Consider the following 21,234-nt stretch of genomic DNA (forward strand, 5'->3'; position numbering starts at 1 on the left):
GTAAGCAGAACAAGTGCTACACCTGCCCTTACATTTCCTCTCTCACCACCATTCAGGGCCCCAGACAGTCCTTCCAGGTGAGGCGACACTTATGATTAATCATCAATTGTGAAACAACCAACTTTCAGTTCCTAAAGAGTAAGTGGCCCCTTTTGTTTTACAGGACTGAAAAGGAACATTAGACAAAGATGTTTAAAGCAACAGACTGCTTGGATGCTCCACACAAAAGGTGAAGATGTTGATTATGAGACTATTTCGCATGTAAAGGAGGCAGTGGCCGGCAAAGATGTTTGGAAGTCTGTTCAGGAGAAATGCGTCCCAGAAACTAAGTGCTCTGTTGCTAGTTTTTGGGTTTATTTGGGGTTTGGTGTTACTTCGTTACACTTTCCAGCATCCAAAACGTCAAAACAGTGCAGAACTGCGCGAACAGATTCTGGAATTGAGTAAAAGATACGTTCGAGCTCTCGCAGAGGAAAACCAAAATGCAGTAGATGGCCCTCGTGGTGCCTCAATGGCAGGATATGGTAAGAATTGCCAAACCTTTGCTTTGGTCATGTGCATATATTATAGCACATAGAACATCACAGCACAAGCACAGTACAGGTCCTTTGGTCCACAATGTTGTGCTGATCTCTTAACCTACTCTAAGATCAATCTAACCCTTTCTTTCCACATAGCCCTCTGTTTTTCTATCATCCATGTGCTTACCTAAGTTTATTAAAGTCCCTAATGTATCTGCCTCTACCACCACCCCTAGCAGGGCATTCCAGGCACCACCACTCTTGTCATCACTCTGACATTCCACCCCCCCCCCCCCCCCCCGCCATACTTCATTCCAATCACCTTAAAATTATGCCATTTCTACCATGGGAAAAAGTCCCTGATGATCCACTCAATCAATGACTTTCATCATCTTGTACACCTCTATCAAGTCACCGCACAACCTATCCTCATAAGACATGCTCTTTAATCCAGGCAGCATCCTGGTAAGTCTCCTTTGCACCCTTTCTAAGTCTTCCACGTCCTTCCTATAAGGATATTATGATCTATATTTCTTGGGCTTTGTTTTGGGACGGAGAATATTATGCTGAGAATGCCTTTTTAAATGAATCGAAGTTATAAATTAATATGTTGGACAAATTGTAGTTTCTTTATGAGCATTGGTGTTCACAAGGAAGTGGCAAATGAACATTAGTATCCTGCTTTCCCCTTTATAAACTGAAACAGAGATACAAATGATGCTTAAATTGTCTTACCAAGATAAAATGGACTGCAATTTTATAAAGTATTTCCTTGTATTGTCACAGAGGTGAGCTGAAAGATAGGGGAAACAGACCTAAATTAGAAATGAATTGAATTTTCTGACTCCCATGAGCACAGATGGTCAAAGTTACAGAATTATTTATTACACCCTCTCCTCATTATATGTGGGGGACACATTCCTCGCAATCGATGCATAGTATGGAAAACAGATAATGTGAATAAATTATTTAAATGGAGAAAATAGGGATGCGTTCTGGAGGGCTTCCTAAATATGTTTTATCTGTAATTTATTCACATTTTCATACCAATACAACACAAAAGCAGTACCACAAGGCAACATTCGTATTATATTTAATCAATTTAAGGTAATATTCAGCGTAATAAATCATAGAAAGTTAATACATTAGAACACATAAGCAGAGTCAACCTATCCTTTGCTGCCTTGAAACCTGACACAGTCTTTTCATCCTTACTTATGTAAGTACATTTCGGCAGACACTTCCAAAAAAAGCCGGTCTCGTCTGCATTGAACATTTGCTTTGGTGTGATGCCTAACTCAGCTATCATAGCCCGCAACTGCACAGGGTAGCATTCAGCGGCTTTGTGGTCAGCACTAGCGTGCTTACCATGCACAACTAAGTTGTGAAGCCTGTGACGATTAACAAACTTAGAAAACCATCAACCACTTGCATTAAAGCTAACAATATCACTTGACACTTCCTCACTAGCCTCTGAACAAAGGCGTCCATAAATTTCCAAAGCTTTCACACAAAGATGATTGGAACTGATTGTTGATTTTTCTTTGTTTCATGCTCAATGTTCAAACTCAACATTTTCTCCATTTTTGTCATAATCGGGTTACGCACTTTGGTAACAATCTTTGAAGACACTTGTGATGAATCAATCACTGCGCTTTTTATTGTTTAAGCATATTTCTTTATGTTTCTGATCATGGACTCACCCAGGCTGAAGTAGTGTCCCAGAGCCTGGCACCGCCCTGTTTATAATTTACAACTTTTTTTCAAGTGTTAAGCGGTTCTCTACCGCTTGGCTGATGGTCCAGGACATGACATCGGACGCTTAGGAGGCATAGTTAAATATTTCAAGCACAAAATCAGTGCACGGTAGATGATAACAACAGAAGTTTAAGAGTGCAAGATCGCACATCCACATGCTGGCAAAACCAATGCGAGACTGGCGGGAATGCGCACATGACTTGTATTGACAAGAAAGCGGTGCTTCTCGTCCCAACAGCCTGACATAACTGTGAGTTTTGGACGCATATAAGGAGAAGTTGGTAGAAATAGGTTTGACGCATAACTGTAAATCTACATTGTGTGAAGGCACATATAACGAGGATATGGTATATGTTAAAGGATTATATAGTTTCGCTACGGCTGTCAGAATTTTCAAATAGTTTTTTTATTTTGACCATAAGACACAAGAACAGATTTGGGCCATTCTAGCCCATCGAGTCTGCTCCACCATTCCATCATGGCTAATTCAATTCCATTCTCCAGCCTTCTCCTTTCATACCCTTGCTAATCAAGAACCTATCAGCCTCTATTTTAAGTATACTCAATAACTTGGCATGCAGAGCAGTTTGGCAATGAATTCCAGATTCTTCATCCTCTGGCTAAAGAAATTCCTCTTCATCTCTGTTCTAAATGGACATCCCTCTGTTCTGTGGTTGTGCCCTCTGGTCCCAGGTAGTTCCATTATTGGAAATATCCTCCCCACATCCACTCTTTCAATATTTGATAGGTGTCAGTGAGATCCTTCCTCATTCTTGTAAAATTCCATATGATAGCTTGGAGAAATACTGCACAGAAAGAAACAGCTTATTCCTAATGGATGTGTCTGAGTCTGAATGAGTGACTGACATTTCTCTATGGCCCTGTATTGTTTCAATTTCAACTGCATTTCATTTAAAAATTAAATCTGTTTCCATCACCCCTTATGGTGTCATAGTCATAGAACACAAAAGCACAGAATTAGGCACTTTGGCCAATCTAGTCCATGCCGAATGATTAATCTGCCTTGTCCCATTAACCAGCACCCAGACCATAGCTCTCCATACCCCTCCCATCCATGTATAGTACTTATCCAAATTTCTCTTCAGTGTAGAATTGAGTTTGCATGCACCACTTGCACTGTCAGCTCATTCCACACTCTCATGACCATTTGAGTGAAGAAGTTTCCCCTCATCTTCCTCTTAAACATTTCACCTTTCACCCTTAACCAATGACATCTCTGACTGGAGGCTTCTGACTAGTGGTGTACTGCAGAGATCGGTACTGGACCCTTTGTTGCTTATCATCTTTGTCAATAATGTGCAAATTTGCAGATGACACCAAGACTGGGGGTGTAGTGGACAGCAAGGAAGTTGGGAGAGTGTACTATGTAATGATTATGTACTGAGTACATAATTATGTTTTATGTACTGATTAAGGAAACTTTCCTGAACACATTTGACAAGTGAGTGACTGTCAGAAGAGGGAAAGCAGAGCGTTAGGTAGTGGAGAGCACTTCTGTGGTCATCCACTTTAACAATAGAACCATAGAACATTACAGCACAGAACCAGGCCTTTTGGCCCTTCTTGGTTGTGCCTAACTGTTTTTCTGCCTAGTCCCACTGACCTGCACCCGGCCCATATCCCTCCATACACCTCTCATCCATGTACCTGTCCAAGTTTTTCTTAAATGATAAAAGTGAGCCCGCATTTACAACTTCATCTGGCAGCTCATTCCACAATCCCACCACTCTGTGTGTGAAGAAGCCCCCACTAATGTTCCCTTCAAACTTTTCCCCCTTCACCCTTAACCCATGTCCTCTTTTTTTTTCTCCCCTAGCCTCAGTGGAAAAAGCCTGCTTGCATTCACTCTATCTATACCCATCATAATTTTATATACCTCTATCAAGTCTCCCCTCATTCTTCTACACTGCAGTGAATAAAGTCCTAACCTATTCAATCTTTCTCTGTAACTCAGTTTCTCAAGTCCTGGAAACACCCTTGTAAACCTTCTCTGCACTCTTTCAACCTTATTAGTATCCTTCCTGTAATTCGGTGACCAAAACTGCACACAATACTCCAAATTCAGCTTCACCAATGCTTTATACAACCTCACTATAACATTCCAACTCTTATACTCAATACTTTGATTTATAAAGGCCAACGTACCAAAAGCTCTCTTTACTACCCTATCTACCTGTGATGCCACTTTTAGGGAATTTTGTATCTGTATTCCCAGATCCCTCTGTTCTACTGCACTCCTCAGTGCCCTTGTATGTTCTACCTTGGTTTTTCCTTCCAAAGTGCAATACCTCACACTTGTCTGTATTAAACTCCATCTGCCATTTTTCCAGCTGGTCCAGATCCCTCTGCAAGCTTTGAAAACCTTCCTCACTGTCCACTACTCCTCCAACCTTTGTTTCATCAGCAAATTTGCTCATCCAATTTACCATATTATCATCCAGATCATTGGTATAGATGACAAATAACAATGGACCCAGCACTGATCCCTGTGGCGCACCACTAGTCACAGGCCTCCACTCAGAGAAGCAATCCTCCACTACCACTCTCTGACTTCTCCCATTGAGCCAATGTCTAATCCAATTTACTACCTCACCATGTATACCTAGCAACTGAATCTTCCTAACTAACCTCCCATGCGGGACCTTGTCTAAGGCCTTACTGAAGTCCATGTAGACAATATCCACTGCCTTCCCTTCATCCATTTTCCTTGTAACCTCCTCGAAAAACTCTAATAGATTTGTTAAACATGACCTACCACACACAAAGCCATGTTGACTCTCCCTAATAAGTCCCTGTCTATCTAAATACTTGTAGATCCTATCTCTTAGTACTCCTTCCAATAATTTACCTGCTACCAACATCAAACTTACCAGCCTATAATTTCCTGGGTTACTTTTAGAGCCTTTTACCGGCCTATAATTTCCCAGATTACTCCATTTTGAGTACTGTTGGGTGAGGGAGGCCCTACCTGGCGGAAACAACAGTGGTCGTCCCTCTCGGTCCGAGTCTGGCCCTGTGACTCAGAAGGGTTGAAAACAGAAGAGGATGGCAACAGTAATATGGGACTCTATAGTTAGAGGGACAGATAGGCGGTTCTAGATAGATAGATAGATAGATACTTTATTCATCCCCATGGGGAAATTCACACATTTTTTCCAATGTCCCATACACTTATTGTAGCAAAACTAATTACATACAATACTTAACTCAGTATAAATATGATATGCATCTAAAATCACCCTCTCAAAAAGCTTCTGTAGGTGGAAAAAGCAACACGGATGGTAGTTTGCCTCCTAGGTGTCAGGGTTCATGACGTTTCTAAATGTCTCCACAATATCCTGAATTGGGAGGGTGAGCAGCCAGAGGTCATGGTCTGTATTGGGACCAACGACATAGGTAGAAAGAGGGAGGAATTCCTGGAAGCAGAGTACAGGGAGTTAGGAAGGAAGCTGAGAAGCAGGACCTCAAAGGTAGTAATCTAAGGATTGCTGCCTGTTCCATGTGATAGTGAGTATAGGAGTAGAACGAGGTGGCTGGTAAATATGTAACTGAAGGATTGGAGCGGGGGGCAGGGATTCAGATTTCTGGATCATTGGGACCTCTTCTGGAGCAGGTGTAACCTGTACAAAAAGGACGGGTTGCACTTGAATCTGAGGGAGCCAACGTCCTGGTGGGGAGGTTTGCTAATGCTATTGGGGAGGGTTTAAACTAGATTTACAGCAGTTGGGAACCAGTGAAGAGGCAGAGGATAGGGAGGTTGGGGTATAAGTAGAGACAGCTTGTAGGGAGTTTGTGACAAAGGATAGGCAGATGATAGAACAAAGCAGCACTCAGCCTGAGATGTGTCTATTTTAATGCAAGGAGTATCATAAACAAGGCGGATGAACTTAGAATGTGGATCAATATGTGGAATTATGACATTGTGGCCATTACAGAGACTTGGATGTATCAGGAGCAGGAATGGTTGCTGAGCATGCCTGGCTTTAAATGTTTCAAAAGGACCAGGAGCGAGGCAGAAGAGGTGGGGGTGTGGCATTGATTATCAAGGATGGTGTCACAACTGCTGAAAAGGAGGAAGTCATGGAGGGACTGTCTACTGAGTCACTGCGGGTAGAAGTCAGAAACAGGAAGTGGACAATAATTCTACTGGATGTTTTTTGTAGACCCCCCTCCAATAGTAACAGAGACTATCGAGGGGCAGATAGAGAGGCAGATTCTGGAACAGTGCATTAATAATAGGGTTGTTGTGATGAGCGGTTTTAACTTTCCAAATAATGACTGACATCTCCTTAGAGCAAGGGGTTTAGATGGGAACGGGAGAAGTACCAAAAGATTGGAGAGTTGGAAATTTTGTTCCCTTGTTCAAGAAAGGGAGTAGAGATAACCCATGAAATTATAGACCAGTAAGCCTTACTTCAGTGATGGGCAAGTTTTAATAATTTGATTAGGGATAGTCAGCATGGCTTTGTCAAGGGCAGGTCATGCCTTAAGAGCCTGATTGATTTCTTTGAGGGTGTAATAAAACACATTGATGAAGGTAGAGCAGTGGATGTAGTGTTTATGGATTTCAGTAAGGCACTTGATAAGGTTCTCCATGCGAGGCTCATTCAGAAAGTAAGGAAGCATGGGATCCAAGGGGACCTTGCTTTGTGGATCCAGAGTTGGCTTGCCCACAGAAGGCAAAGGGTGGTTGTAGATGGTTCATATTATGCTTGGAGGTTGGTGACCAGTGGTGTTCCACAGGGATCTATTCTGGGACCCCTTCTCTTTGTGATTTTTATAAATGACCTGGATGAAGAAATAGAAGGGTTCAGATTTTGAAAAGTGACTCAAGACACTTGAAAGACTTTGTTTAAGGCTATTTTTATGCCATACCACATCCTTGTTGCTTGTACTTGTATGGGAATTGAATAAAATATTAACTGTTTTGGGTTGTTTGTTTCCTCAGCTGACCTAAAGCGGACGATTGCTGTTCTCCTTGATGACATACTGCAACGCCTATGGAAGCTGGAGAACAGAGTGGATGACATGATTTCAAGCAGCCTGACGAACACCACCAACAACACCAGTAACAATGCAGCGCCTGCAGGTGGCAGTAAACAGATCAGTCAGCAAGGTAGTGTCAGATAGCAGGGCTGGGCTGCGATAGGACAGTGGTGTGCTGTTTCCAGTCCTCCTCTTCCTGCTTTGGTCACTTTGTTATCCTGCAGGGCCCTTTGGACGGTTTCATTGATGCTCTTGCCCAGCGGAAATACAGAATGTATTTGCTGCTCTATATACACTCTCAATTAGTTTTGGGATTGGTGTGTAGTATTAACAGGAAAGTAATACAATGAATGTAATGCTGTGATGTGGTGTACACAATGGAACCCTTGACTGTCCCCAGGCCAGTGCAGATTCTATTCGGCTTAAACTTTAAGCGTGGTTCTTTGTAGGAACAAGAAATCCCCTAGGTGGAAGACGGTTGAAACCTATGACAGCAGGGGTGAACACTATGTATCCCTATAAATATACCTAAAATAGAGACTTAAAATTGTAATATTTTCAATGTTTACTCTAGAAAGTACTGTTACTGTTTAAAATCCATGTTTAGTGCACTGAACTCAGCATGTAAATGCGATCACTGTAAGATACTAAATAATCAATCAGTGACAGTCAATTTCAGAATACCACTCGCTTAGGATAGCATAGATGTGTAAAGGGGGTATATTGATTAGAATTTTAAATCAACTCCACCATTTATCTTCTACCCCACCTCTCTCTAACTAGTATTTGCACCTCCTGGTGCCTCAGCTGTAAAGACATGGTTACTTGTTGTCAATGTAATGAGCACTCTAGGGCAGTGGTACATAGTCTGTAATGGAAATATAGGGAATCAGGTGAACATGATTCAATAACCCATGAATAAATTGATTTAATTGTGCCTCAGCTGTGTCAGAGGAAGGGGAGGGTACCTAGATTGTTCTCCACATTTTTTAGTGGTTCTTGGTACCCGCACAAGCCTTCTGACTACTTGATCTAATTTTGGTTCCTTTTTTTATGCTTGTAAAAAATTCACCATGTACGTGTGTATCTCTAGTTCATGGGGTTATTATTGAAAACAGACTGCACTGTGTGCTCTCTCCCTGGTGTAATTAAAACTGCAGTTGCATTGTAGCAAAACGTGGATAGGCAATATTTATATCAAATCTAGCAAAAAGCTCACGAAAACTTGCACTTATTTTGAACATAGATAAGTCTGTAAATAAATTGCAGTGTAATTTATTTGTCCAGAGCTGTGCACTGCACAGATGCCTAATTTAAATTGTTTGCTGCACAGTACTGCAGATTTAAGCGTAATATGCTTAATGTTCTTCTGTGCTTCATGGATCTGAGCAATAAAATTTAATATTGGGGGCTTGGTGTTGCAAATGCTCTGGAACCTTTTGCTTTATGTGAGTGTTCCTTTATTCATGCTGTCAATTTATTTTGCAAAACAGTGAAAAGTGCGCAGAGTGAATATTCACAGCACTGTATCTCTTGTGTAGTTACTGGACATATCAGACATCTTTCTATAAGGCTGCTTACAGTTCCACTCTTCAATCTCCTATTATTGCGCCTTAGCCCTTCTATCTCAAATAGTGTAAGGAGAGTCCTTCATAAAAACTTTTTGAAAAAATTTAATCTGGATTTTGGTGGAATTTAAACAAGTGGCACAAACATCTCAGAATGATAGTGTTACTCAAAGGGGATGAAAATGTGTGGAAAAGAAATGGCAGTTTTGTGGAGAGGGAATATCCTCCCAAGGTGAGGCATAATGATGCTGGAGAGTGAAGGATTAATTACCTTACCTAGAAATGCTTTGCATTGACATTCAGTGCCATGTGTGAGTATTACTCCCCAGGGCCATTTTTGCTGATTTTCGGCACAAAGCTTTACCAATGACAGTTTAGAAATATAGACACAGTGTATTTCTAATATAATTGCTGTCGTTTATTTTAAATCAATTTACAGACAAAACTAAGGTAAATCTATTATTGTAAGGTAGTTGATCGAGTAGCCTTTACGTGGGAAAGCAATCAACGTATTCTCAGTTTTTACTCATGTTAGCATTTCATTTTTAAGAGTGTCACTCTCTCAAAAGGTTCAAACATGGTCAGAATTTTAGAAGCAAATCTGGTGGACCAGGGCAACATGGGAATTAAAGTTGTTCTTAAAGGCTGCATTTCATTCCAAGTGGCAACTTTGCACCCTACTTCAATTTTTTAAATTCCTGATTATAACTTCCCAAGTCCCTCGAATGGTATTTTGTAATAAATAGAAACATTAAATCTCAGTGAAATATAAACAAAACTTTTAAGAAAGGCTAATCTTAAACAAAATTATACTACATCAAACAGACACTAGCATTGCATTCGTTTTTTTAACTTTTGAACGGAGTCCTTTAATTCTGAATTTATTCTGCGAACAAGTACACTAGGTGACATGCTCTTTCGGAGTTCCAGAATTCCAGTCTCTTCAATACAGATCAAGTGAAATTTAATATAAGAACCCCTTATTTGCTATTCACATATTAATGAAGTAATCTGACTCAAATTGGAAATAGCTTTGGCTCTGTTCGGTCTTGGGATCTGGCCTTTGCTAATCAGGTCAATTTCCTGCCCTTGCCTGAGAAGGTATGGGAATTCCTTGAATTCCAGCAGTCTTTGTGGTAACACATTTCTATTGCTGCTACAGTTTGCACCTTTTACTAACTGCTGTTCTGGTTAATTAGAAGAGATCACTTCCTAACCTTGTGCAATGTGTGTGTTGCTTTTCACTTGAGAAAAATGTTTGTGCCACTCCTGGGTAAACCAGTATTTCTTGCAATTTGCACAGTAGTAATATCATCTCCTAGGCAGATTAAATGTTCATTTAAATAATAAAATCAAGAGATATTAACTATTTTTTGAGAATTTGAAACTATCCAAAACTATAATTTGCCTTGTTAGCTTTTCCTTTGAAAGTGTTAAGCAGAAGAAGCTGCAACAAAGCTTAATCATGATCATGTGACATTGTTCTGTGTGTCATTAATAAAGTTTACCTCCAAAGGCTGATGATACTTTACTCTGCCTTTCTTATTTGTCTGGTTCTTTTGAGTGTTGGTTTGTTCTTTGGACCGGGAATCTTTTCTGCTTTTTAATGCATTTTTCTTGCCTTCTTTCCTTATACTTACACAATGCCTGGTGCCAACAATGATTCTTCCTCATTACAGGACTGTATTTGATTGAAGGTACAGTGCTTGTTGGTCAGCTGAGAGCCTGTGTGATAAAAATGCACAAGCACCCAGTGTAGTGCCCAAAACCCCAGGCTGGCCATCATTGGCTTTAAAGGAGTTTGATCTCACTTCTTCATCTAATGCAGATCACCAGGGCTACAGGAAGAGCTTAGAAAGAATTTCAATTATTCTCACTAAAGGCAGGTAAGGACAGAATAAGAACCACATCCACACTGTGAAGACCGAAGAATGTAACAGGCGATACTTAATTAAATCTGTTCTTAATTAAAAGTGGTTTTACCAAGGTAAGAATAAATACATTGCACTTCTGCTATAAACATTCATATTTTTATACAGACTCATCCAAAGTTATGGCAAAGTGCGGACAGCCAAAGACTTTTTCCCAGGACAGAAATGGCTCGTACAAGAGAGCATGTTTTGAAGTTGTTTGGAGGAAATTATAGGGGAGATGTCAAAAAACCTTAGTAAAAGTTTCAAGGCTGCAATATAGCAGGTGCCCACTTGATGCAAGATATTTCACCCAAGAGTCAACACCTTTAGAAAACCAGTTATATTTTTAACACAGCTATATGTGTCGATGTAGCAAGGCTACATTGTATTACATTGTATGTAATGGGGGTCCTTGTAATTCATTTGTATATGAAGTATGAAGATCCTGAGATTTTACAATGTTTAGTTGTGTTATGGAGGAAAACAGATTATTGGGTCTACACTTCTTTTCTCCTGTAGGAAGTTAACAACAGCAAATGGAGGTGATGTTACCTAATAGATGAGTGCATAAGACAATCTTCAAATCTATCAAGTAATAACTTCTGAACAGTGAAGACACATAATTCATTTCAACTTATTTTCGTTACAGAGTTTACAGCTTTGTGTGGATTAACATCAATAGATGGTTTTCCACATTGTCAAGGCAAAGTTAAGGTGAGGAGATGAAGTTATTATCAGTGGTTCAGCAATGAAAAGTTATTCTGTGGAAGTTTTAAGAGGGAGTGATGTGGTGTGTACTTAAAAATGAATTCTTTTAGTTTCTTCAACCAACACACACAAAATAGAGCAGGCCAGGCAGCATCTATAGCGAGAAGCACTGTCAACGTTTCAGGCCGAGACCCTTCGTCAGGACTCTTTTAGTTTCTTTCCTGGTTGAGTGGTTTTTCAGTGCTGGCTGTTTAAGCTCAGTGGAATTAGGCATAGTACAGGGAGGCTTCAGCAAAGAATGGAAGGATGACTGAGAAAATAAGTGAGTGAATATCATTAATAAATGAATTTCTGAAACTGGTTGGTGAAGGTTACTCCTCTCTTCGCTCCACTGAGGCCAAGGGTATGGGCCTGCTCTGACTGCTATGGGCTCGGCAATGTTCACCCTGCTATGTGCTGAACTGGAACTGAGGCTGTGGGCTTGTCCAGCTGATTCTGGATACTGGTCTGAGGACTAAGTTTCATTCTAAATGCTATTTACTTGCTTTTATAGTTTGCACAATTTGCTTTGTTTTCTCTCTCTGCATATTGGGTGTCTGCTGCTCTTTTTTGATGGGTTCTTTTGGGTTTCTTGCTTTGTGGCTGCCTGTAAGGAGATGAATCTCAAGGTTGCATAATGTATGCATACTTTGATAACAAATATATTTTGAACTTTGAACCTGTGGGCTTGATATGCTTCCTGTCACGTAAAGGGAATGTGTGAAGCAAGCTAGGCACCATATCACTCTGGTCTGGATGAATTAATGAGTAATCATAAAGACAATTTATATATTAAGGACAATTTCTTTTTTTTAGATAGTATGCCCAGACAGTTCAACAGTGTTTTTGATGAAGGTACAACTACTATGGTTATGTTTCAGTAACATACCACTGAATGACAACCTCCAATTTGCCAGCATACACTCGTTGACTGTTGACATTTTAAATACAGAATCAGAATGGGAATCAGATTAATTATCATGACAGATCATGTGAAATGTATTGTTTTGCAGCAACAGTAGGAAAAATTGAGAAAAATATATAAATTACAACAATAGTGTTTAAAAAAAAGAATAATGGGTTCAGAAATCTACTGGCAGATGGGAAGAACGTATTCATGAGTGTGTTGTGCCTTCAGATTCCTGAACCTCCTTCCTGATGGAAACAATGCGGGGGGGGGGGGGGGGTCAGGATGTGATGTATGCTGCCTTCTTGAGACCATCACCTCCTTAAGATGTCCTCGAAGGAGGAATGGGTTGTGTGGGTGTTGGAGATGACTGATGAATCTGATAAAGTCTGGACTCTCAGTAATTAGGTAAAGGTGCAATGAAAGAGCCAGGACTTGTGTCATCTTTTGAGAAAAGAATGGAAAATGGAGGAGAGGTTTGAGACGAGATCACAAGCAACAAGAGAGTCTTGGGATCAAGTAAGTCTAGTCTGTTACTGAAGTACAAAATGCTGGAGGAATTCAGCGGGTTGGGCAGCTGGTCCAGGAAGAATTGTCAACATTTTAGGACGTCTTCCAAGAGGTCGTGCATTGCTCTATATTCCAGCACCAACAATTCCATGTGTCTCTGTGTTCCCAGTATTCCAGCATGGACACTCACATGTGTCTCTGCTCTCTATCCCACTATTCTGTCACAGACAGTCCCTTTTGTCTTCACTCCGTATCCCAGTATTCCAGCACCAGCAGTTCCTTCAGTCTCCACTCTCTATCTTACTATTCCACCACCAACCGTCTCTTATGTCCATAAGACCATAAGGCATAGGAGCAGAATTAGGCCATTCAGCCCATCACATCTGCCCCACTATTCCATCATGTCTAATCCCAGATCCCACTCAACCCCATACACCTGCCCTCTCACCATATCCTTTGATGCCCTGACCAATCAGGAAAAGATCAACTTCCACCTTAAATATTTCCACGGACTTGGCTTCCACCACAGTCTGTTGCAGAGCATTCCACCAATTCACCATAGTCTGACAGTACCTCGTGTCTCCGCTCTGATTCCCAGTATTCCAGCACTGACAGTTCCTCGTGTCTCCTCTGTGTTCCCAGTATTCCAGCACTGACAGTCCCTCGTGTCTCCTCTGTGTTCCCAGTATTCCAGCACTGACAGTTCCTCGTGTCTCTGCTCTGACTCCCAGTATTCCAGCACTGACAGTTCCTCGTGTCTCCGCTCTGACTCCCAGTATTCCAGCACTGACAAGTCCTTCGTGTCTTCACTCTGTGTTCCCAGTATTCCAGCACTGACAGTCCCTCGTGTCTCCTCTGTGTTCCCAGTATTCCAGCACTGACAGTTCCTCGTGTCTCTGCTCTGACTCCCAGTATTCCAGCACTGACAGTTCCTCGTGTCTCCGCTCTGACTCCCAGTATTCCAGCACTGACAAGTCCTTCGTGTCTTCACTCTGTGTTCCCAGTATTCCAGCACTGACAGTCCCTCGTGTCTCCACTCTGTGTTCCCAGTATTCCAGCACTGACAGTCCCTCGTGTCTCCACTCTGTGTTCCCAGTATTCCAGCACTGACAAGTCCTTCGTGTCTTCACTCTGTGTTCCCAGTATTCCAGCACTGACAGTCCCTCGTGTCTCCACTCTGTGTTCCCAGTATTCCAGCACTGACAGTCCCTTGTGTCTCCACTCTGTGTTCCCAGTATTCCAGCACTGACAGTCCCTCGTGTCTCCACTCTGTGTTCCCAGTATTCCAGCACTGACAGTCCCTCGTGTCTCCACTCTGTGTTCCCAGTATTCCAGCACTGACAAGTCCTTCATGTCTTCACTCTGTGTTCCCAGTATTCCAGCACTGACAGTCCTTCGTGTCTCCACTCTGTGTTCCCAGTATTCCAGCACTGACAGTCCCTTGTGTCTCCACTCTGTGTTCCCAGTATTCCAGCACTGACAAGTCCTTCGTGTCTTCACTCTGTGTTCCCAGTATTCCAGCACTGACAGTCCCTTGTGTCTCCACTCTGTGTTCCCAGTATTCCAGTACTGACAGTCACTCAAGTCTCCGCTCTGTGTTCCCAGTATTCCAGCACTGACAGTTCCTCGTGTCTCCGCTCTGACTCCCAGTATTCCAGCACTGACAGTTCCTCGTGTCTCCGCTCTGACTCCCAGTATTCCAGCACTGACAGTTCCTCATGTCTCCGCTCTGTGTTCCCAGTATTCCAGCACTGACAGTTCCTCGTGTCTCCGCTCTGACTCCCAGTATTCCAGCACTGACAGTTCCTCGTGTCTCCGCTCTGACTCCCAGTATTCCAGCACTGACAGTTCCTCATGTCTCCGCTCTGTGTTCCCAGTATTCTGGTGATGACTGTCTCATGCCTGGGATCGGATTGAGTGGAGCCACTGAAGGCTAGGGTCAGACCGAGTGGCTAGAGACTAGGATCAGTCCAAGCAGAGCCACTGGAGGCTTGGATCGGGCTGAACTGAGCTGCTGGAGTCTAGGATCAAACCAAACCGCTGGAGTCTAGGATCGGACTGAGTGGCTAGAGACTAGGACAGGTTCGAGCGGAGCCACTGGAGGCTTGGATTGGACCAAGCTGTTGGAGGCTAGGGCTAGACCAGGCTGCCCACTATGTGAAGATATCATTAATAAGGCCAGCATTCGTTCTCCACTCCTGGTTTTCCTGAAAAGGCTCTCTGTCTGATAAATTACCACCCAGATCATGCTCTCTTCTCACTACTACCATCAGGAAGGAGGTACACGAGTCTCAGGACCCACACCACCAGGTTCAGAAACAGTTATTACCTTTAAGCATCAGGCTCCTGAGCCAGCATGGATAATCTCAACCCTGAACTGACTCCACAGCCTATGCACTCACTTTCAAGGCTCTACAACTCATCTTCTCTGTATTATTAACATTTTTTATTTGCACAGTTTGTTGCCTTTGTGTATTCGGTGTTTGTCAATGTATAGTCTTTTCATAAGCTTAGTTGCATTTCTTTATTTTCCCCTGAATGCCTGCAAAAATTTAATGTCAAAGTGGTATAAAGTATGGGGACAGATATGTTTTTTGATAAGTTTATTTTGGGTTTTGACTAAACCGCTGGTGAGAATTCAAGATTGTTTAATGTCATTTCCTGTACACAAGTGAAATAATTGTTACACTAGATCAAATGCAACACAAAACAAAAGATAGAGAACACAATAATTTAAAAACACACAATAAATGTAAATACATAAGATAGCTTAGATACATTAATTGCATGTCCATAAAGTGACAGTAGTCTGTTTATAAGGTGACTGACAGGAAATGATAAAGTAGTGGTGTTTGTGGCTATGGAGGGATGGGTTAATGGGTGGAGGTGTTGATCAGCCTTGCTGCTTGGGGAAAGTAACTATTTTTGAGTTTGGTGGTCCTGGTGTGAATGCTATGTAACCTCCTCCCTGATGGGAGTGCGACAAAGTCTCTGAGCAGGGTGGGTGGGATCCTTCATGATGTTACTGGCCCTTTTCCAACACCTTCCTGAATATCTGTCCTCGATAGCAGATAGGCTGGCGCCAGCGATGCATTGGGCAGGTTTGACTACCCGTTGCAGAGCCATCCTGACCACCACTGTGCAGTTTCTGTGCCAAGCCATGATGCAGCCTGTTGGGATGCTCTCTACTCTACATCTGTAGAATGATGTGGGTATGGATGTGCATATTCCAGCTCTCTTCAGCCTCTTCAGAAAATAGAGGCATTGATGAGCTTTCTTAAAGGTGTAGGATATGATCTGGGACCATGAGAAGCTGTGTGAGATGTGCACTCCCAGGAGTTTAAGACTGTTCTCAGTTTCCACTGCTGTACCACTGATGTAAAGATTGGTGTGAGTGGTGTTAGTTCTCCTGAAATTACTCCCATAGGTGCTTTAACATGATAGAGATTATGCCTTCCCACATTGGTAAGATATAAACAGGATCTGAAGGAAGAAAAGTTCTTGCCTTTTCAGGGCTCAACTCAGCATCAGGAATCATGTACTCTATATTGTAAGTTTAAACACAAGAGAGTCTGCAGATGCTGGAAATCCAAAGCAATACACACAAAAGCTGGAGCAACTCTGCTGGTCAAGCAGCATTTATGGAAAAGAGTAAGCAGTCGACGTTTTGGGCCGAGATCCTTCAGCAGTACTGGAAAGAAAGGGAGAAGGAATCAGGTTAAGACCTACAAGTATCTGGGAGTACAGTTAGACGAGAAGCTAGACTGGACTGCCAACACAGATGCCTTGTGCAGGAAGGCACAGAGTCGACTGTACTTCCTAAGAAGGTTGGTGTCATTCAATGTCTGTAGTGAGATGCTGAAGATGTTCTATAGGTCAGTTGTGGAGAGCGCCCTCTTCTTTGTGGTGGCGTGTTGGGGAGGAAGCATTAAGAAGAGGGACGCCTCACGTCTTAATAAGCTGGTAAGGAAGGCGGGCTCTGTCGTGGGCAAAGTACTGGAGAGTTTAACATCGGTAGCTGAGCGAAGGGCGCTGAGTAGGCTACGGTCAATTATGGATAACTCTGAACATCCTCTACATAGCACCATCCAGAGACAGAGAAGCAGTTTCAGCGACAGGTTACTATCGATGCAATGCTCCTCAGACAGGATGAAGAGGTCAATACTCCCCAATGCCATTAGGCTTTACAATTCTACCGCCAGGACTTAAGAACTTTTTAAAAGCTATTATTAATGCTTTTTGAGATAGTGATTTAGATGCATATCATATTTTTTACTGAGTTAAGTATTGTATGTAATTAGTTTTGCTACAACAAGTGTATGGGACATTGGAAAAAAAGTTGAATTTCCCCATGGGGATGAATAAAGTATCTATCTATCTATCTATCTATCTATCTATCTAAAAAGGTGGGAGGATAGGAGGAAGTAAAGAGCTGGGAAGTTGATAGGTGAAAGAGATAAAGGGCTGGTGAAGGGGGAATCTGATAGGAGAGGACAGAAGACCATGGAAGAAAGGAAAGGGGGAGGAACATCAGGAGGTGATGATGGGCCAGGCAAGGAGATAAGGTGAGAGAGGGGAATAGGGAAATGGTGAGGGAGGTGGGGCATTAGCAGAAGTTTGAGAAATCGATGTACATGCCATCAGGTTGGAGGCTATCCAGATGGAATATAAGGTGTTGGTCCTTCAACCTGAGTGTGGCCTCATCCTGGCAGTAGCAGAGGCCATGGACCGACCTGTTGGAATGGGAAGTAGAATTGAAATGTGTGGCCACCAGGAAATCCCACTTCTTGTGGCAGATAGAGCAAAGGTGCTAGGCAAAGCTGTCTTCCAATCTACATCAGGTCTTACCAATATACAGGAGACCACACTGGGAGCATTGGCTACAGTAGATGATCCCAACAGACTCACAGGTGAAGTGTTGCCTCACCTGGAAGGACAGTTTTGGGCCCTAAATGGTAGTCAGGGATGAGGTGTAGGGGCAGGTGTAACACTTGTTCTGCTTGAAAGGATAGTGCCAGGAGGGAGATCAATGGTGAGGAATAAGTGGACAGGGACAAGATTCTGCAGATGTTGGAAATCCAGAGCAATGCACAAAACACTGGAGAAACTCAGCAGGTCAGGCAGCATCTATGGAAATGAATAAAACATGAAGTTTCAGGCCATGACCCTTCATCAGGACTCGGTTCCTCCAGCATTTTGTGTGTGTTGGTCACATTGGTAAGACACCCAGTTTTGAGGTAGTGGTTTTCCCAGACACCACTTTGCTCATGGTTGCTGTCCTGTCAGTGGTTGGTGTAAAGCTCACAGGTAATAAATACTGAATATCGTCCTCATTTTATGTTCTTTCTGATTCATTCTCCCTGTTTGCACATCGAAGTCTTCAGTCTCCCCAGCCCCAAACTCAGCCCTTTTAACCCAGCTCTCCCACAGTCCAGGCTGAATGGTGGCCAGCAGTCTTCAGTCATCACTGTATATTGGAGGTTAAACCGTAGGTCCCCAACTATAGTCTTTAGTCAGCCTTCCCTCTCTCACCATCACTTGCCAGGCTGTCAGTTTGACTTGTTGGGCAAAACTGCAAACAAATAATTTCACTAAGGACCTGCCTTTGATTCCACCAGAACCTTCAAGTCTTGCAAAGTTCCTCCAATGAAGGTCCTAGGTATGTGCCTGGCTTCTCCATCGATGTTAAGGTCAGGGTATCAGGTGGCTGAGACCTCCACCTCTCAACTGGTCATCTTTCATGAACAGAAGGACATCCCTTTACAACACAGATGAAGAGGCATTTTCTTAACCGGGGGTGGTAAATCTGTAGAATCTGTGGAATTGGGAGGGAAAATAAATCAGTCATGATGGAATGACAGAGCAAACTTGATGGAGCAAATGGCCTAATTTTGCTGTTATACCTCATATTTTCTTCTAGACCCTCTCCAATGTCGGTTTATCCTTTCTGGGATAAAGGGCCAAAATCTGTTCACAATCCTCCAAGTGTAGCCTCACTAGTGCTTTATAAACCTTCATCTTATTTTTTCCTGTTTTATGTAGAACACAGAACAGTACAAGCCCCTCAGCCTGAGATGTTGTGTTGACCTTTTAACCTACTCTAGATCAATCTAACTCGTCCATCGTACATATCCCTCCATTTTTCTATCATCCATGTGTCTATCTAAGAGTCTCTTAAATGTCCCTGATGGATTTGCATCTACCATGGAATGTGGATCATTGATAAAGTATGCAGTCTTCAGTGGCAGCTAAGTGAAGACAGGTGAATGGGGTAGAGAGGGGGCTCTTCAGCGAAGTATAAAGACTGGCAATAGACTGGTGGCTGGGTCTGAAATTCAGCTGTGCATAGTGGCTTTAACTTGAGCAATCATCAAGAACAGTGGAGGGGATTAAGAAACTAAGGTGCCATGTTTGTGGCATAGCCTTTGAACTTGACAATGATGGGAAGCTGTAAGTTTTGATGTGTCCACAGCCTGATAACAGGGGAAAAAAATCATGAATGACATTGAGGCAACCAAACTGTACATCACAGTCATGCACATGAAATCTGACTCAATGCCTACTGGATATTATTTGTGCTCCATGACAAGCACACAGAGGCTGACTGATACATCCATGTGAAGCCTGTGCTGGGATGAGTGATGGTGGCAAGGGGAACATGACAGAGGTGAGTCACGGAGTGGTGAAGGAAGAAGATGATGTGGTCAAGCTTGTGAAAGGGCACAGAGCAACTAAGAAGGACTCAGTATGAAATTGTCCCATGTCCCACCATTACTGATAGCTTTAAAGACACACACAAAATGTTGGAGGAATATAGCAAGGCGGGCAGCATCTATGGAGTAGAATAAACAGTCGATGCTGACTTGCTGAGCTCCTCCAGCATTTTGTGCATGTTGCTTAAGTTTTCCAGCATCTGCAGAATCTCTTGTGTTTATGATTTACTGGTAAATTTAACCAGGTGATTTATGATGCTTGAGGCAAATCTGAGCAAGCGAAAATGCAGATTTATTGGGCAGAACACGACCCTCGTTAAAGAAAACACCAAGAAATAAGGCTTTAAAATTTGCCTGTTAAAATGCATATTTTTGTATCCTCTTTATCTTGCATTGCTTAAGATAGGCTCATAGATATTAGCAACCATGAATGCAGTAAATGTTTGTATCAGAACTCAGTGTAATTTTTTCACCAAATTTCTTCTCCCTGCAGTGGATGAAGGAGATGTGGAAGTCTGAACCTTGCTATGCAAGCTATGGTGTCAATGGATCCATCTGCTCGTTTATTATATATCTCAGTGAGGTATTTGCATTTCTCCATCGAAATTTCTTCAGAATTAGTTTATTATTGGGAATTGGTTTAATATTGTTATATGTACTGAGATACAGTGAAAAGTTTATCTTGCATACTGTTCATACAGATCAGGTCATTGCACAGTTCATTGAAGTACTACTACTACTACAACTACAACATTGACTCAGGCCTGGGGGGCTGGCATCGGGCTTGATGATGGACTCTCCACTCCTCCCTCTCCCTCATCAGTGTGTTCAGTTCATCCACATTAGCCACGCAGCTATCTTCTAGGAGTGTGTTGACTATAGTCTTGGGAGGGTGCCCAGGGTTCACCCTCCCATGCTTGGGCTCCCATTTGATGACTAGGCTGGCAGGTAGCTCAGGGTGGCGTAGACAGTGCCCCACTTGTTGCAGTCTTCTCACCTCGATGTAGTGAGCATCAGTAGGTCATCATAGAGCTCAACGTTCATCATGTGCTGTTGCCAACTCACATCAAGAGCCATCCGGAGCATTCATGTATAGCAACCATCTAGTGACTTTCGCATGGTGTTGGTGAGGCATCCGTACGTGAGAATGGACTCTATGACTGCTATGAAGATCCTCTTTTTGTGCCTCTGGTCAGGTTCGACCTCCAGATTTCCTTCATGTCGTTCATTACCCTCCACGCCAGCGCCTTCCATATCGCTATGTCCTTCTCCGAACTCATCATTCTTGAACAAAGGTTCTTGTAGTCTAAGACTTTCTTAATGGTATCATTCTTTACAGTCTTGAGAGTACCTTCGTCGCAGCTGAACGCCATGTACTCTGCCTTTATTGCGTTTAGGTAAAGTCCAACTTCGTTGTACTCAATGTCCACTTTTGTCAGTAACTACTGTGCTTCATTGAAGTGGAACAAGGTAAAAGAATAATAATGCAGAATAATGTGTAAAACCTACTGAGAGTGCAATGTAGGTAAATGATAAAGTGCAAGATCATAACAAGGCAGGTTGAAAGGTCAAGAGCACATCTTAGAAGGG

The 21,234-nt window shown here is 42.5% G+C and overlaps 1 protein-coding gene across 7 annotated transcripts in view; it reads left to right on the forward strand.

Moving 5' to 3' along the window:
- LOC140713921 (alpha-1,6-mannosylglycoprotein 6-beta-N-acetylglucosaminyltransferase A-like) overlaps positions 1-21,234 on the forward strand; it is a 174,493-nt gene that overhangs the window by 48,925 nt on the left and 104,334 nt on the right. For 4 of the 7 annotated variants that reach the window (XM_073024609.1, XM_073024614.1, XM_073024613.1 and 1 more), the window contains exons 2-5: positions 164-524; positions 7,249-7,416; positions 11,417-11,481; positions 20,138-20,227. In XM_073024609.1, coding sequence (XP_072880710.1) covers positions 287-524; positions 7,249-7,416; positions 11,417-11,481; positions 20,138-20,227 — 561 coding nt within the window. In that variant the 5' untranslated portion in view covers positions 164-286. Of the gene's footprint in view, positions 1-163; positions 525-7,248; positions 7,417-11,416; positions 11,482-20,137; positions 20,228-21,234 lie in introns of those variants that run through there. The other 3 variants (XM_073024612.1, XM_073024611.1, XM_073024615.1) reach the window with 3 other exon arrangements.

This window comes from Hemitrygon akajei, chromosome 20 (genome assembly GCF_048418815.1).
Source record: "Hemitrygon akajei chromosome 20, sHemAka1.3, whole genome shotgun sequence".
NCBI lineage: Eukaryota > Metazoa > Chordata > Chondrichthyes > Myliobatiformes > Dasyatidae > Hemitrygon > Hemitrygon akajei.